This window comes from Sinohyriopsis cumingii, chromosome 6 (assembly GCF_028554795.1).
Source record: "Sinohyriopsis cumingii isolate HCF-2022 chromosome 6, ASM2855479v2, whole genome shotgun sequence".
Lineage (NCBI taxonomy): Eukaryota > Metazoa > Mollusca > Bivalvia > Unionida > Unionidae > Sinohyriopsis > Sinohyriopsis cumingii.
Window position 1 is genome coordinate 160,327,997 of NC_142966.1, and position 19,847 is coordinate 160,347,843.

Sequence of the window (19,847 nt, forward strand, 5' to 3'; positions counted from 1 at the left end):
TAGGATTTGAAAGTGTCTGGTCCCAATTGTTTGACGTTTCTGAACTCCTAAGGATGGTTAAAAAAGCATCACTGCAGTCAAATTCCATCACATTGTTTATAGGTTCTCTGTGTGTGAAAGATAAATCTCAGTTGAATGAATGAATAATTTGGTTATCTCTATCAGCATACCCATTTAATATATTTATATGACAAAGTTGAGTAAGTTTCCTTCTTCCCTGAGTGTTAATCTTATAAGTTATGGCACGTACGTCTATTTTTAATCGTATACAGACCATGTTACGTAGCCAGAGAAGGATGTTGAGATATGGGCAAGAGAGAAAGAACGTTATTATCAGGCTGAAAACTTATTTCCTTTATAGTTCTGTTATACTCTAATTTCATTCTTGACTTAGTAGAGTTAAAATTAGTTCTTGCTATTTCACTAGACTTTGACGAATTGTATTTGGAATCAGAAATATAGTCAAGGCGATTCATTTCTGAATCTTCGGTTGAAAGAAATTTCTTTTTTCATAGTTTTAGTGGTCAAAGGACAGTATGTCAAAGGACAGTATGTCTAAAAACTATTTCAAAAGGACGAAAATACAACGAATATTGAATTGATTCCATAACAGTAAGCAACAGCAAGTGACCAGCTTCATGCCAATCTTTTCCCGTATCAAAGCAACATGACCGAATCATTTTCGTCAAAGTCTGATGAAATCTTTCCAAAACGCCCCGATTCTCCGGGTGGTAGGAAAAAGACATAAACTGTTAAATCCCTAATGCATGCATAATCAACTTTAAAAAAATCCATACATTAAAGTTCACCTTTGATCAGACTGGACAGATTTAGGAAGACCATAAACTGTGAACTTAAGTTTATAAAAGCTTTTACTATGGTTTGTTGTTTTAATATTCATCAAAGGAATTGACTATGAAGATCTTGTGGACACCACTATTTGCTCAACAAGTATTGGTTGCATGACTTATTCTTATGTAAGGAAACGACACAGTCTATTAAAATTCTGCCAAAATGGTTCCACTAAAATACGTTCTTGTTGTTTGTTTGAAAGAATATTTTTCCTTCTGATCAATATCCTTAAAAGGATAAGAGAGTTTACAATTTTATATTTTCTCTTTTGAAAACGTTTATATTGACCACCTTGGGTAAACGTTACCACTGTTGTTTTCTTCTAAATAATATATGTTCCTACAGAACATCATTGCATAGATAATGTGATTTTAAAGAGTCGCTTTAGACAATGTGAATGTTTGTAGACGGGAACTATCTCTATCATTCATCTTTACGATATTAATCTCTTGTTGTGAGCTTGATGTGTTTGCTTGACTGTTTATGTATTGCTACTTCTTTTCTTATTGTTTCTATTTGTTTGGAGAGATTCTTAAATGCTCACGTATAGGAATAATGATTTAAAGTTTTCTTTTAAAGTTCTAACGTCATCAAATAATTATATATATTCTATTCCTTTATACTACTAAATTAATATATCAACATTCTTTCTGAATAATATAAATTGTAGTGTCATTACCTTAAATGTATGAAATGGCATTCTTTATCAGCAACTGTAGAATTTAGCATAATCAAATGTTATAAGTACATCAGAGCGACATATATGCGGCAAACGAATGCAAATCACTATATCATTTAACAGATTCCAGCAACCTAAAGCAATGTTCAAATGGTATGAATACATTAGACGTTAGAAGAAAGGTTCGTTACTGACAACTAATATAGCTTTCTAATACCTGCGGTCACTCTTCGCTTCCATTTCTGGAATACCTTGATAATATTATCACAAAGTACTATACCAGGGAACATTGATATGAACTTTCTTATCCTAGAGAAATTTGGGAAAATACAAGTGATATTTAAATAATGTATTACATCAAATATTATTAAAATGATCTAAGGAAGGACCGAAATATTATTTTGGGCTTGTGAATTTATACAAGTATGAACTGTGCATGTTTTTCTTAAATTAGCAATGGCTCTTACATTCAGAATTGAAAGGTGTGCGTTAAGAATTTCAGCACTACACGTTTTAATAGTGATAAGTGCCTACTATTTATTAGCATGCAGAAGTGGAACCTATGGATCCGGATGCAATGATACCTGTGGCAATTGTTACAAAGGGAACATCAGTTGCTCGCTGACAGATGGCAAGTGTAAGGAAGGTTGTGAGGCAGGATGGCATGGTGACATATGCAAATTAAGTATGTCAGTTTAAAGCACTATACATATTTATCGTCCAAGCTGAACATGCATTCATCAGCATATATATTTTTAAGGGTTTAATTAAACCTCTTTCGTTATAAGAGCAATACGAATTAAAATCTTAATAGTTTCTTCACGAGAAGAATAGCATAATACATTATTGATGCATGCATCAAGGGATATTGTAAAGCATCAACCGTATCAGAAAATAGGTACTTTTGATGGAACATATTTGAATGCACCGTAAGAGCCGAAAACAGAGTTCGTATTTATAACCATTTAAACGATAATGATAATCATGAAAGAAATCTTCTCCCTTCATTTCGTTTTGAACTGAAAATTCTTAAAATTTACACAGACTTTCAACAATTTGAATGAAGAAAAATGTTTTGCACGGTTAATAGTGTGCAGGATAATTTACATAATAGAGAAGGACGTCCTTTCATATAAACATCATTTGGCGAATAACAGAGTAAACCTTATAGCTGGCTGTTATTCGAAGCTAGAGTCTGGCTACTGAAAAATATAAAAGTTTGTATTTTCTAAAAATACTTTGAACTACTTTGCGGTGTAAAGAAAATTTCTGTTTACGATGTTTCACGTAAGGGTGAATTTTTACATTGAAAGAGTCCATAATATTTACAAATGTATATTTTGGGACTAAAAGCTCATATGCAGTCATTAAAATTGTATTTGGTCTAGTATCTATTATGAACGTCTGTCTTATTAAAATAAATTGAGTTGTCAGAAATGTTGTTTTTTTATTTGAAACTTAGATTCTTCCTTCTTAATATCATACTTGTAAGTATAAAATAAATTTTGAAATTATCACTTTTAAGTGGTCAACCTCGAAAAAATGTTACGATTATATCTTGGAACAAGAGTTATTCGGTCAGAATATCATCATATACGGTATGGGATTTTAAAATGTCTCTTTGGAAAATTTAATATTTAAAATTGTCCAGGTGAGACATATCACTATTTAACTTGGATTGGTTCAGAAATGTTCAAGTATAAGGATACGTATATTAAAGTGTGCATTTACAATTTTAATGTGACCCCGCACTTTTATGCATTCTAATCTGATGTACTCCTAAGATAATATTGCTAATTACTCCTGAACAATATAATAGGTAGTTTCATTACGTTAAATGTGTGAATTGGTATTATTGGCCAGTATTAGCTCATTTTATGATAGTCGATGACTACAGTACAACATAGCAACGTAAGTGCTGCTAATGAATACAAAGAAGTCTGGAATTAAATAGATTTCAGCAATCTAAGACAATATTCAAAAGTTATCATTACGGTAGACGTTAGAGAAAGAGTCCCATACTGCTAACCAGTTTTGCATTCCAGTACGTGATGAAATGTTTCTCTTCCATTTCTGGAATATTTCAATGTCGGAAAAGAGTTTACCATGGAATAAGAATATGTTGAAATTTGAAGAAATAAAGGTCATGTTTAAATATTTCTTACTATTTCTTAGCTTGCAGAAGTGGAACCTACGGATATGGATGCAATAAAACATGTGGCAACTGTTTCAAGGGGAACACCAGTTGCTCGCTAACAGACGGAAGGTGTATGGATGGTTGTGAGGCAGGATGGCATGGTGATATATGCAAATTAAGTATGTCATTTATAAAGCGCTATATAGATACATCGTTTAAGTCGAAGAAACATTAACATATACTATTTCTTTATAAAGTGAATATCTAGTTGAATCCTTATCGACATTATTTCGACAAGAATTGCTACATCTTTAAAAGAGAACACATTTTTAAGCTAATAATGTTTCTCGGCGAATACTTATCCAATCACATAACGTTAGGTGTATTAGCCTGCTACATTGCGAATCCATCCCAACTAAAAGGGCAAATCTCTTGCCGATTACTTCTCATTGGCACCACCATTTGTTGCTAGTTTTTAGCTGCGAGGTTCTAACGAAAATGCTGGTCCGAGGTTTTTAGGCAATGTGAATGAGTAAGTATTCTCGAAGAAATATAATTTACTTAACAATTTGCTTTCTCCTTCGAATACATTCCCCAATCACATTATGTTGGGAGAACAAGCAATAGGAGGATGGAATGTTGGCATGCGACCTCTATATTGGGAATCCTATGAGAGCAGAATAGCTGGAGTACGCATGTAAAGGTTAACCTGTTAGCCAAATTACATAAACAAAGCTGGCTAGGGTCACTTGACCTGTGACTCTTATATACGGTTAAGAAGACGGAGATTGAAATCTTACCTATAAAATTTCACTTGCGAAACCAGCAGATTGATTTACGTGGGTCTGTTAACTATTTGTCGTGCCGCCACTGGACTTACCAGCTTCAAAGTTAGAATATGAGACTCTAAATCTCTGAAATAAAGCTTGGGAAGGTTGACTCTGCATACCAGCCAACAGTTTCTAATATATCTTGGATTGAAACGTTATGCTCGAACGCGAGGCGCGCAGATATATAATCCCCTGAGCGGCAATCTTCATGAGGTGAATCTGATCTTGCGAGACCTCAAGCACACACCGAACGTATAACCCACTTCAGCCACGCAGCAAGGGTTCGAAGGGTGATATTCTGTTTCCCGATTTCACATGGAGGAGAGACCTTTACCCGTGCCATGACTTATCTCTTTGCATTTCAGTTAGTGCTTGTGACCGCGAACGCGATCTTACAAGGGTGCTATGAACAAGAGGGAGTGAATGACGATACTTTGCCTCCGATGGACGGTAACCTGCATTTGGCAAGAAAGCGTGCTTGTGTCAAGATGACCAATGAAAAATCCTATCTGAACTGAAGATAGTTAAGGTCAACAGAAAGAGAATGTAGCTTGCTTACTACATGTCTCATATGATAGTACTTTTTAAAGTGTGGGTTAAAGGCTCAAACTGAGTCATATTCAGACCCAGGATATGTTCCATTTTGGAAACAAAGTCAGGGATTTTGATCCACTGAGATCAAAATTGGCTGAAAGATCCAAAAGGTCTGTATCATGCCCAGTAGCATATTTACTATAATGCCATAATGTGTCCAATATAATGAAAGGTAGCCTTTGATAGAGATTGGGGCCTTTTTACTGTCGTGATTCTCTCCACAGTGGAAGATTTAAATTGTTTGTCTCGCGAGGCTGTCAGGAAAAGAGTCAAGTATGCAGAAAAATACGGTCCGGGCAGAAATGGAACACCTGTGTTCGTGGTTGTCTGAGAAGATTCGGGATGGCTGCGATCTTCCGGGGCAGATCTATTGCTAGATCAAGTAGGATTGGCGATCTTGGACTTGTCACATATGAGAGGGGCTATCAGTATCATCTTACAATTCTGACCTCGGAACGTTTGGATTATGTTTGGTATCCTTATCATGAGAGGGTAGGCAAAAACACACAACCCTTCCCAATTGATTGACAATGCATCCACGGCTCAAGCGTCTGGGTCTGGGACTGGAGAGACGAAGGTAGGTAACTTGTGATTCCACATCGTCGCAAAAATATTGATCATCGGATGTCCCCAAAATGTGGAGATCCTAGTGAAGACCGATTGATGGAGAGACCATCCAGTGTAAAGCACTTGACATCTCCTGGATTGAGTGTCTGCCAAGTCATTGCGTCTGCTGGAAATGTGTCTGACTCTTACATGGATATGGAGATTGTTACACCAGCGTAGAAAGTCATAAATGAAAACATACAGGTCGGGTGATTTGGTGCCCCCATTTGAGAAGAGTCGATCTTCAAAGAAGTGCAACGTGTTGATGGCAGTCTTCATTTCTAGAAAGTTGATGTGCAGAGGCTGCTCTTCTGGCTCCCACGAGGTGTTGACGGTAGATAAGTCCGGCAACATATGGACACCCCAAACGTATGCCTCACTTCGGTACATACAGATTCTCCGTTTGGAGCTTTTACATCTAGATTCTCATAGTTATCCAACCTGGATTGGGCCACTGATGCATGAATGATCAAATTTTGGGAGTAATCATGACTGTTTGAAAGAGGGAACTTGAAAATTGGCGATACTGTGATGGAAATGTCATTTGTGAGGGGCGCATAAAAAGACCGACGATCTGGATTAAGTCCGCTAACGCATTGAATAAGCCGAGGAGTTGCAAGAACTCTCTCGCTGATATCAAGTCATGCTGGAAATGGACTTGCCGAGTACGAGAAATCTGATTACGCGACCGCTGGGGAGACGCGCCAGACTAAAGTTGGTTAAGAACCCTATACTCAGATGGACAAAATTCTGGGATGGACGGAGGTCTGACTTTTCGATGTTCACTAGAAAACCTAGATGATCCAAAAGAGAGAGGAAATCGTTCCTGCCTTACAGTAGGATAGAACTTACCATGTGCTTCTGGAGGATGTCGTCCGATTTCACTGCCGTCGTTATAGATAACGTCGACCGCAACAGAAACACGACGGAATCCATAATCTGGATTAAAGCCCAAGGGCTGATTTGGAGGCCAAAGGGAAGAAATGTGAATTGATATGGTGTCGCAAAATGGAGGAATTCCTTAAAACTGTAGACAGGGACGTGAAAGTATACGTCGGTCAGCTCAAGACGGACGGCATGCTTACCCTTCTGGACGGAGAGGCAGTTAGATTTCGGAGTCTCCATCTTCAATTTTGAATATGTTGAGGCGACTCAAGTCGATCATGGGCATGGACTTGCCGTTCGCTTTCCGAATTAGAAACAGCCTTGAATAAACCCTGGGTATAGTGTTTTTTGCACAGTCTTTACCGCTTGTGTTTTGGATAAGCGACCGTGTATCCTGTCTGCTGTTGTATGAAGGCATCCTTCTCCAAATCTGAAGGCATATCCGTGAAGATGAGTGTGAATGAGAGTGGAGGTGTGTGGATGAACGAAACCCAAAGACGCTCAGAAATGTTTTGGATCACCCACCCGTTCTTGAGTATACTGAACAAGATAAAACACAGGAGTCGGCCGCTCATAAGTAGCATGTGTGCATTTGTTTGGAGGGTAGATCAATATATATGGCTGGAGGTTTGAAGACGGAGAAATTATATTTCTTCCCGCCATTTTACGATCGCCTCCTATGTTGATTTGGCTGTGGGTCTCCCAGCAATGGGTTGGGACCAATGTTGGTGCACATCTGACTGAAACATCCGGTGTCACAGGGTCATTTAACATGCTTTCGCCCTGGCAGGGGCGGAATGTGTCCAGACGTTTCTTCGGGTGGAGTGGAAAAATGTAATTGCAGTTCCTGAGCTGCCTGCCTCCAAACATCTTCAATTCGTCCTCCAAAATTCAACGGAGACCAAAACTTAGTAATCCGTAAAGCAAGATTATCATTCGGTTTGGGCGACCACATATATCATATTAAGTCTACTTTACCCAAAGCCGTCAAGGCATTGACCATAGTATGTTGAGCTACTTGGTTAAGGATCTGAGCGATCCTGGCTGTCTACTGCCAGACGTGGTTACTGTTGAATGTTCGGCCAGACGGAGACGGAAGATTGTCAATAACGCCAGATCTAAGATAGAGGATGTCGCCTAGTTGTTCCGAATCGGCTTGGACGTGGCATGGAACACACTCTTATCCAACTTGTATTACAATTGAGCCGACTTGTGGATGGCTGTCAAATATTTGCTGAGATCCGAAAGATTCGTAATGAAGCCGTTGAAATTAGTTTGAAACCAGCGAGATGAGAACGTCGCTGCAATGTGACTTTCAGACAAGAACGCCTTAAAATTGACCGGTCACAAATCGGACCGGAAATCTGGTCATTAATCTCTTTAATCTTTGCAGATTAGGGAAGGGTCTGAATGAATGGCGTATCTTCTTCCTCCCCAAAAATCAACTTTGTGATGCTGGGTAGCGGTAGGTGTTGGATGCCAAGCAAGGTTTCCTCCTTGGCAGTTTGAAAGCTGAATTCAGTACGTTCCGTTGCTGGATTTGAATGCAATTTGACTTTCATACCTACTTTAAAGACCCATCTTGCGATTCGTTCTCCAGGACCCAAGTATAGTGACAAAATTAAAAGTTCCGTTTTTCCAAACTCAGTTCGTACACTGAAAATTGGCTCTACTGGATCAGCAAAACCTTAGCAGTTGTCGAATATGGATTTTCCGAGAGCCGAATTAGAACGTGATTTTAAGAAAGCGCTAAGTAGACATGGAAATACCAACTTTAATTTCGTTTCCACCATCGGTGAAGAAACTACACCATTGACGACTTGGATGCAAACGTAAACAGTCTCTTTGCGTAGGACAATGTGATGCTTCTCCACCAAGTCAATACCGCAAAAAAATGTTTCACAAAAACACGAACGTCATCTATTTCACTCTACGATACGCATATGTGCCTAACGTGATCAGTGACAACTGTAACATGCTGATGATATTTCGTGGCATTGAAGCGTATATTTTTGGAAATATTCAATGGACGTGGTGTGCCACCGACCGCAGTGTGGATGAGTTTCGTGACATGTTTGCGCGGATCAGGTATAACCCGTATAGTTTTCTTACCATTGATTTGACTGAAACTTGCAGGAGTAAATATCGTGCGCATTAGTCTCACACATCAATTTAACAATAAAAATCAATCACATACAGTTTCTGCATGATAAGATGTCTCAGCGGGCTTTAACCAAACATTTGCACCCTTGATTAAACCCAGAAAAGACATTACCGAACGTGCAAAATCTATTTAAAAGGCTACAAAAGCAAGAGCATAAGAAGTGGCAGAGGTACCAGGACAGAGGAATAACAGTTCGTAAAGCAGCTGAGCGTACTAAGGCTATCAAAATCAAAGAGAGAAAATGCAGAGGCTATTAAACAGTTACTAGTGCACACTTAGGTAAAAGAAGAGGCGGCTGAGGGAAAGATATCACCCAAATACACATCAAAATTACCATATGCTGAAATATTTAACGAGACTGGCCGTCAATAAATTTAAAATAATCTTCTAGCATTAGAAGATAATTTTCCAAACGATTGGACAAACTATATAGGGCTATGTTATAGGATTCGTTCCAAATAGACATTAGCTGACAATTGGGTCAAGTGGGTATATCGGAAAAGCTTAAGTAAGAGTAGGGCAACAGGTGATGAGTGGAATGATTTTGAACGTAATGTGAAACGATATCGAGACCGTCATGCTTGGAGTAAAGAAGATCAGGACGAACCACCTGCACCTCAATCTGGCTCGACCAAAACCAGAATAGATAAAGAAATAAGTACAAAGGTTGACAAAGAGACAGTTACCAAAACTTACACCTACAAAGCCAGTAGAAGGCCCTGATGGACAAGGTGACCCTAACGACATCGCGGATGGATTGCGTGCGGTCAACAGCGCACCAGGAGTCACTAATGAAGATACATCGATTTACTAGCAAATGGTTACCAATGGCATCACAGACAGAAATGCATATAGCGCGCATGATTCATGAACGTTTGAATATATCCATGATGCATACAACGAAAGAAGTTCCTTCAGCGATGATGAGTTCCAAAACAATTGAGGATGTGTGTATTGTACGTGACATATATGCTGCGTTGCAACAGGTTGATGTAAATACTGACCATAACGTTATTTCGATAATTACAATCTTATCAGCGCAAGTAGAATTCAGTGTGACATTTAATGTACCTGTTACCACTTGTGAAATTTGCACACTTGAGATTACACTAGCAGCGCTGCGAGTTTATTACAGTTGGCCTAATACACGATAACAATTGTGTTGATGGCCTGCCCGCAACTAACTTATTGGTGTGTTCAGCAGATAATGGTGCCGCCTGGAATACTATCAAGCTTCCTACCGCCGATACTAGACAGAATCGATCAATGAAGAAATTCTACGACAAAATCACGTATATAACCGCAAGGACTCCAAAATGCATATACGTGCCAACGAACCCGTATTCAGTTATATCATGGAAATAGAATCTCAAACGTATGCGGTTGACATTGCACTGTTTTAGGTTGGCCTCGCAACATTTCAGATGATAAAGACTTTTTACCTGTGGGATATCATATCGTGCCAGACATTGTGAGGATTACCTCAGCAATGCAAATTAATTTAACTTGTGACTATGTCAGCAGTGGTTATGAGGGCAGGTCTGAAATGACAGGCATATTTGTTCAAGGCTATATTCTGGTTGAGTTTTCACAAACTGTATAACCAGGTGATTTGATTACACCCAGAGAACGTGTATATCTTACATGTCATAATAATCGGGTTACACATATTTGTTCTACACTTGTGGGTCGAGACGGGCACGTTTTTGATAGGCGGGGTGCAATTTTGACGATACAACTGTACATTAGACATGGACATGACATTTAATATTAGGATGAGAGTCGCACTTGGACATTTAGGACCCATGCTCGTTATTAGCGCAAGAAAACCCGTTTACGCGACATTTAATGAAACTGGCCTCGGAGGTTTTGTTTGTGGATTGTTCACTTGCGAAACCAAACGTGATCAAGGCTCTGGCCTCTCGTTATGCACCGATTGCTAAACAAGTAGCATTGCGAGTCGCTGATAGCATCATAATTCCTGCTGTGGATCAGATGAAATAATTCGGATGAATCGATTCGAGATCGACTACGACAATTAGTGACTTTAGCACCACCAAAAGTCCCAGTTAGACGACCATCGACAGAAATTATGCACCTGTGCTTGGTTATATCATTAATAAAGCCGCTCACCAACAATTGTCAGATTCTGTAATTGTAAAACTGGCAGTGGGAAATGATTGCTGTTGTGACGGCAAAGCCAGCACGCAAAGGTATTAGACGAATCTAAGTATGAATACGTGGAGGGTAAAGTTTCACCATGCCATAAATTAATACAGATGATCTAGAATTTAACATGGTATCCTGTGTGGATCCAGTAAAAAAGATTTTCAGTATTACTCATACCAGCCAGGGACCGCAATCAATTAAAAATAGACTTGCAAACACAAGACACATCTAGGTTTTTCCTTCCATGCTTGGCATTTTGGAAACTGAGGGGCACCCTGTACAAAACGATGATGCTGTTTACCATGATAATGCTTAGGTTGGATTTGTCAACAACGGTATCACGGCGTTCTTTAACAGTGTGCGTTATTCAATCGAAGGAAAATAAATCGAATTCATTATTGACAACGACGATGTTGCCACAACAATTATTGGACTTGCCGGAGACAGCAATGATTACACGAGAACGGGTGGATCAATGATGATGTTTGTTATAGATACAACTATTAATGCAGATCATAGACCGTACACAACAGTTCCTGCTAACAGTGCTTCTTTTGAGCCAAACTGTGCTGCTCAACCGTAGTCCTTGGTCCCATCCCGACATTTGACATAGGATTTGGACAGGGTCGATCACAACGTTTTGGCGATTCGTTGAAGCTTTCGTGTTTAATTCCTCTCATTCAAGTATTTAGGTTACGCAGAAACGTTCATAAGGTTATTTTTTAAATTAAACATAATCACCTATTTTGCAAGAACAACACCAACAATGCTGATAAAGTTGAATTGTCTACATTTTACTCTGTGGATGCCTGTATTATCTCCTTCACTAACTACATCATCACGTTAATTATTGTTTATGCAGTCGTGAACCACGTCATTGCTGTCGTTTCTCTTGCAATCCACAGATACACACCCATCAACTCCTATATCGGGACAGTTTACTTGGCGAATAAGTACCCAACATGACCTTACTGCACCAAAACATGTGTTTGTAGCGTTTCAAAATGTAAATCAGGATAATGAGCAAACACAGAGTATGATGATATATGACACCTTAGGAGTAATTGAGGTTTCTTTGCTGTTTAATGGCCACCAGGAACCATGTGAAGAAATTCGGCTTCCCTATGCAGTAGAGACGCCTCATGTTGCACGTACATATCACAATCTGTGGTTGTAATATCTGCAGGTATCAAATCATCGACACGGGTTTCCAGATATCCCAACAAGACTTTCGTACGTTGTACCTGATTTATTACTTTTCATTGGAATACTTGGAATTGTGCAGGCAATCTGTTGTTGACATGTATTTTATGCACATGTAGCTCCCACTGGTGCTGATTTACAGATGTTATGCTGTGATACTTTTCTGCTAACAGGTGGATGAATGAAGGTCATCGATACGCCTATTAAAAATACAAAACATTCATAATTGAACCTGATACGTATTTAAATAATGCCATATCAGGAAGTGATGGTCGGCCTTAGTGAAAATCAGATGGGGAAAACAAAAAACATAATAACATAAGTGTGGGGTCACACTGAATCCTTCTCCAGCAAAATTAATTGAAGATGTCCCCATGTGATTGACCCAAACACAGCAAGCTCAGCTTAATGCGGCAAAGCATAACAGTACCTTGGTGACATTAACATTATCCAAGTCAGAGGTAACACAAATGCAAAAGACAGGTGGAATAATTACATTCTTTGCAGCGATTGTAGCATTGTTGGCAGGTGGGGCTCTAGCGGTTGCAATAGCAGCTGTCCAAACCCTTCTGGGATGGAGCTAGAAAAGCCAGTGGGAGGCGAAGCCTCTCGAGTTCGTATAAAAACAAAGGACCTTTGATTACAAGAAACAAGTCGCCTAGTCCTATCAGCAAGAGGTCTTCAATTGATGATTTTATCGCGACGCCTAAATTAGTTCAATATTTTCGCGCTGTCTTTATGTGAATTGATGTTGCATAGATGGTGCCACGCAAACGTGATACCGGTAGTTGTCAACCTGGATCTGACAAGAGTACTTGACAGTCATTGGGTCCCATATATGGTGACACCGCAACATCGCAACATCGTTTGCATTTTGACTACTATGGACTTGATCCACTAGTTGAAGTTGATAATTATCTAACCAGACACGGTTCATAACCATGTTTTATTCCACTATATCAGCACAACGACGGCTGGATGTTCCCATATGCGGTCATATTATTGTTGAAGCGTTGCGTGCATTGGAGCGTTCGCCATCTCCGCAAGCACTTATTGATTTCACATTAAAGTACTTTTAATATTAAAGAGACATCTGACGTTGCTCGGCTCGACGCCACGGTGCTGATGTGGATCTGAGCAGATCTGCCACCAAAGCGAATTTGAGGGAGTTTACTAGTCATTTTGTTTTTTTTGTGTAATCCTTGTGAGCTTGTGATTTTTAAGATCAAGCTGGTGAATTGGGAATGTCTAATGTTGACTTTTAAGATATTATTGTCAAGGTCAAAGGCAACTTTGTGATCAAAAACATGGCTGAGTTCACTGACAACAGTGTGCGATCAGATAATATAGTGTCAGTTGTGTTTATCAAAGACTATGTTGATAAACGTAATGTTGCGACTGCACAGTGCAGAATTATGGTAATGTTACTCAAAGGAGAAGATCTTACAGACGCATCAACCTTAGCAAATTATCCACTTTTTGTGTTGCGGGTAGTGGCTTTGATATACCTAAATATCACATTTTAAAGATGCGCGAGTCCGGAGCATATTTGTTTATCATAGTTAGAAGTAATGGTATTGAGATCAAATGCAAATGTAAGTTTATGATAAGCATGACATTATTTTTAGTTCTATAATAATAATATCATATACGAGAAATCAAAGAGACTGCGAATTTAGCACATATTTGAAAGTAGCCGGAAATGAAATTCGGTTCGACGGACTACATTTGTATTCGGACGGCAACTTAAACGTCTCTGTCGCTTGTGTTTAAGATTACATGTTCTCATTATATATACGTAATGAATCTTGACTGTGGCGATGAGGTTGCGGAAGTTAACGACTGGTTGTTGGACTAACTGAGAGAGGATACTAACATTGATAACAATTTGCTCCACTTGTCGATTGATATCTGTTTCAAAGTGGTGTTACCAAACTCTCGTATAAACTTGTATATAATTTTGTTACGGGTTAAGTGGAAATCTCCCCTTGGAACCACCTTGAAAGGCTACAATCAACTCGAGGTCAACTTGGAATCATCGCACGGGCTAACGCCCAAACTTTGACTTTATCACAAGATGCAGAAACACTAAGAAATTGTTTCTATAACAGTGAAGTAGAATTCACCGATGTATCCACCTCAGTTAAGCTCACCAACGAATATTTTAAACCAACATTGACTTAATTTAGAAAAGAAATATCTCAACTGTTATTCAACAAAACCCCAGTTTTGGGTAACAGTTTTTAGGCAATGTCGACCGTTAGATGTAAATGATACAGGTGTAACCGGCGTGTTTTTAAATAAAAGGGGCGCTAAACCCAGAAAACCCATAATCGCTGGAAATTTAAATATTCCAGAGGCAGATGTTTTCTACAATTATGTAACAATGGTATGATTGAAACGGGTCCCGATAATTGGCATATGCATATTGCGTAAGGACGTGATAATTCAGGACAGCTTCTGGCAGTCGTACAATTAAAATACGCAATTGTATTATTAATAGAAGAACTAGGATGGACCCTCAATGTTACCGGCTTGAAAAAAACATAATCGAACCGAAGCAAGAACTGCGAGATGAAATAAAAATGAGAACCGCATTGATCATAAAATACAATGCGCGGGTTTAGTCGTAAATTCTGTCTGTGGTCTTGCCACAGCAACAACTCTTGGTCTTGATATAGCTGAAATCCCAGGCACGAGATTCATCGTAGCTGCATCATTGGAATTATTTTCTGGATTATATCAATAGTAGCTAATTAATTTCGAGACGATAACATTCACGATTACGTTTCTATTCAGAGCTTATTGCAGTGGCACAAAGCAGTCTCAACAGGATTAGTAAACTGTAGTCAGTAGCTATCTAGAATAAAATAATTAGTAATGGCCGAATTCGCGACAGTGCTGGCGAAGATAAAAAAAACCGACAACTCCGAGCACAGATACGAAACCGTGGGTTACATATTTACAGGCTCTAAAAGACGAGTAAGTTTGTATTTAAGAAAAGATATATAAATGCCGAAAATGCAACGAGACTTTCCACCACAAATTATTAAGGAAATGCATAACCTGTACGGTTCTGCTCCTGCAAAAGAAGTCCAGGAACTATATGGAATGAAGTGAGCCAGATTATATCAGATATTGGACCCTCTCAAATATTACTCTGAGGTGAAATATCTGATATCAGATAAAGATATCCACATTTAAAAATTAATAGCATTTAGACCCTTGAACAAGAAACTGTACCAAATATGAGTTATAATATCTTTAACTATAAAGGGATAAAATGAAAATGAACCTAATATAAAAGAAATTGAATAAAATACTCACAGCTCTGCACACTTGCTGATTTTACAACAGTATCCTCACACGTTGTACTAAAATAGTAGAAATATACTGTAAAACAACGACATGGTTGAGAGGAAGGAAAACAGGTAGCTAAAGAAAAGATAGACAATATCAAAGTCAAACTGGCGTTTCATAAGTATCAAGATTACCCGTACGTCTGGTAATAAAACAGTAGTGAGCAAGCACGCTCAGGATATTAGTTAATTTTCGATATTAGCTAAAACTGTTCTACCGCCCCACCCCACCCCCACCCCCGTAAATCAGAATACCTCATCTCTCTTTGAATTGATACGCAAGCAAGATCGACCGTTATGATATAATCTGCCTCAGTTATAGCCGCACAGCAAATAGTCTGGGCAAGTATTGATCGATCTAGTACTAACTGTCTGGTAACCTGACTGTTGTGGGCAAATACAGTATACAGCCTGCTCTGTGTGCTAATCATTCCACAGGTTGTACATAGTATGAATAGTGTTAATCGGGTCTGGTCTGGTTTGTAATCTTTTATCTATTGGGTTCTGATAAATGTCGTAAGGCTCTATCCCCATGACTGATCACGTTCGTGTATTATTAATGATTAATCAGCTGTACGTGCGCATAATAAACTGCATGCTTGCCAAGGTTTTGTCGGATAAAGGCTGGAAAGTCTGTCTCGGCTCAATATGTATAAAAATGTTATAATGGTACCACTATTGATAATCTTAGACATTTTAGTGCAATGCTCTTTGCATAACAAAGTGTTAGATGATATATGAAGATTCTTTTTTTTAACCTTGATATTGTATTATAAACCTTTTACAGGTTTTCAAATCCTCTTTTATCATTATCTTGTTGTATTAGAAATATATGTTTATTTGTGGCAGGTTTGTCTTAAAATTTCTTTTGTTCCGTACTTCATTATGTTTACATTATGAGAACGTATTATCCCCATCGTATAGCGATGTGTTGACGAGCCGTACAACTCACATACATACATACTTACATATTCTTACAACACTACGGTCTGAAACTAAATATCAGAAAAAGAGATATCAAGTTTATTAAACGTCAGTAAAATATTTACCTCCATAGAATACAAAGCGGAAATTTAAAATGTATTGTGGATTAAATCCCAAATAATCCCTAACATATTATCACAGTTCCAAAACTAAAGATTGTTCCAAATGATTTCCAGTAGTATTTCAAATGAATTTAATCTTGAATGTTCTTATCAAGGAATAGTCCTGAATGTGCAGATGTGACAATAGTTTTGATTTATCAGAATGATGTAATCCAGAATGTCTTCGAATAAATTCAGACTAATTCCAAAATAATGATGTCCAAAATATCAATGAGCACATTGCATCTCTGATGCATAATGTAAATAAATAATTCCTTTCAAATTATAACTAATTATAACTAATACAAATGAAAGTGGTTCCACAAAGACTGATATTCCAATTGTAATGAAACGTTTTTACCTGATTTTTTATATTCGCATTGTCACCTGACTATGACACAACACAACTCGCTAGTCATTTTCATAGATATTTTCATTCGAAGACAAGTTCAGGTCTGATGTTTATGTATTAACAAATATTAGCTAATAATCTGACACAAATCAGGTAAAAGATGTTTCTTTTCCAAAAGAAAAACCCATGTCCTGATCACAAATCGAAGTAAACATATTTTTTTTTTAAAAATGACCTTAGTTAGCCCCAAATCCTACCCTCAAATACAAGCAAAGGTCAAGCACATACTATAAACTAAATATAGATAACAATACATACATACACACATGCATACATACATACATACATACATACATGCATTCATACATACATACATACATACATACATACATACATACATACATACATACATACATACATACATACATACACACATAAACACTTACATTATGATGGAGTTTGAGGGTACTTAATATTTCAGTGAACTAATACATAATAAGCTATTTATTCAAAATAAAATAATCGATAGGGCTAGAAAGAAATGAACAAAAACATGACACATAATAATTATAGAGCAAATAAATTATAAATATGAGCCTAGTATTTGTGATATTCACCTAATCCCGTGTATGCACTGTTTTACAAAGTGTATTAAACTCACCATGCTGACTGGAAAATTCAATTTGCACTTTGAATATTATACTGGCCTCAAAATATCACAACAAAATATTACAATAAAAGCAAAATAAAGATATGATAAAATGGAATATGAAATGGGACGAAGCAATATATTTTTTTTGCAATAAATTTATATACAAATATAGAACATATACTTACATTTTATCTTTGTATAGTCCTTGAAATCATATGTCGATAGTTCAAGTTATCAAAAAATCTAAACAAAAATATATATATATATATATATATATATATATATATATATATATATATATATATATATATATATATATATATATATATATATATATACAAATATATAGATGAGAAGAAAAGTAAGAGCCAGAATGTCGATCCAGCAAGAAATGCAGAGACAAGTTTAACAAGACAAATATGTACAAAACAAAAACTAAATGTTTGGAAGGTCCAACTTCATCCTATCACTATTGCAGTTACTTTTATTAGCACAGTAGCCTTGATCTATGATCCAATATGGTAAAAAGATGACCCAAATCAACATTAAAAAGATCTGCAAAAGTATTCGAGCCTCTTAATGACAAGGTAATAATATTAAATCTTCGACTTTGCATTACCGAAAACATTAGGCTATTCAAACGTATTAAAGAAAAGGGAAAGGCATAAATGTTACATGGCAAAGTGATGACAATTAACACATAATTTAAAATTATTACATATATTTGATATGATTTTATATCTAATCCAAAGAAAAATGAAAAAAAAATCTTCATTAAGAAACCATTTCATATTGCAACGAGAAGAAACTTCTAAAGAGTTACCTTATGTCATGCTACTTCGTTTCCTATAACTTTCAAAGCATTATGATATATGTTGCGCTCATACAAAATACTAATGGAAAACTAAAATCTCAACAATTACATTATATAAATGAACCCTAGCGTGACATCCACCCTATTCCGTCCAACCCGAACCACACTACAGATCTTGTTTAAAATTGGAGAACCAAACAAAAATATTTAATCATGAAGATCCTAAGTTGTAATATTTAGAAAATGTTACAAGAATATTTGTTTTTCTCTGATTGGATCCAAATGACCTCTAGTAATTATGGGCCCCTCAGGATCGTCAGAGATATTGTAATTCTGGATAAATACGCGAGCCTTGCACAACTGTAACAAGCGTTATCTCCTAATCTACAAGTGTATATTATGTGATTGTTCTTAAATCCAGTCAAACTTTGTGAGACATGTAAAATGACAATATCATAGCTGCCTGTTCAGAGAAGGTATCGAAACAATGTCCTTCTTGTATTATTTAATTCATAATTAGTTTATCCTATATAGTCATTTCCTGAATTACTTTAAAAAGAACGTCAAACAAATTAAATGCTATATTTTATGCGTATCACAAAGTATCGCGTGTCCCGAGACAAAAATAAATATACGTTATCTTTAAGTTACCCATAGTCACAGAAACATAATAATTTTTTTCAGCAAGAAAGTGTATTTTCTATGCCAGAAGTGGATATAAACAATACAGGTGACTCCACAGAGTTGAGTTTATTAGTTTATTTTGAGTAAAGAACACTTTCATAATATGTATTTTACAGAGTTTATACAAATATATGCTACCCTGTACTGTCAAGTCAATCATACTGTTTATCATACCGTTTATTTGTGACATTATGCGTGTTGCCTAGATATATAGCAATTAGATATCAGCGTTATCAATTTTGACTTGAATGACTATATCATTAACCTCGATATGTCATTGATACTGCTCTTTCTCTGCGTTGTAGATTCTATTGAGAAAGTACCACAACCTGGAATCGAAATTAATATCCTTGGAGGATCTGTTGGCGGTGCTGTCGCTGTCGTGGTCTTAATTGTGGTCATCGTGATAATTATATTCCAACGAAGAAGGTTAGTGGTTTAATTGAACATTACATTATTTTAAAAGTTTCATTATTCAACAATATGTTTCCAACATATAAAATGGGTGATGGATTCTTTGTTTACCTTGTTTTGTCTGTTCTGTAGCGTACTAGCAGTACATTAAATAACCAAAATAGAATGTGCTATTTTTCCAAATTAATACAATGTTATTTTAGGGCTTTAGTATCTACAGTTTCGAGTCTAATCATCTTCAGATCTTCAGATCCAACGTATATCCTGGATTCAGAATATTGTTAAATGAGATTCGGTAGAAATCGTGTCGTTCCAATTTTTTTTCTTTTCTCAAATTTTACTTCATGCTGCAACAGTTTTCAATTGCG

At 37.0% G+C, this 19,847-nt stretch overlaps 1 protein-coding gene across 7 annotated transcripts in view; it reads left to right on the plus strand.

Annotated features, from left to right (window-relative positions):
- The window catches only part of LOC149798399 (receptor-type tyrosine-protein phosphatase alpha-like), a 100,463-nt gene that overhangs the window by 56,476 nt on the left and 24,140 nt on the right, over positions 1-19,847 (plus strand). For 5 of the 7 annotated variants that reach the window (XM_089963591.1, XM_089963589.1, XM_089963594.1 and 2 more), the window contains 3 exons: positions 2,076-2,216; positions 3,707-3,847; positions 19,371-19,494. In XM_089963591.1, coding sequence (XP_089819717.1) covers positions 2,076-2,216; positions 3,707-3,847; positions 19,371-19,494 — 406 coding nt within the window. The remainder of the gene's footprint in view (positions 1-2,075; positions 2,217-3,706; positions 3,848-19,370; positions 19,495-19,847) is intronic. The other 2 variants (XM_089963592.1, XM_089963595.1) reach the window with 1 other exon arrangement.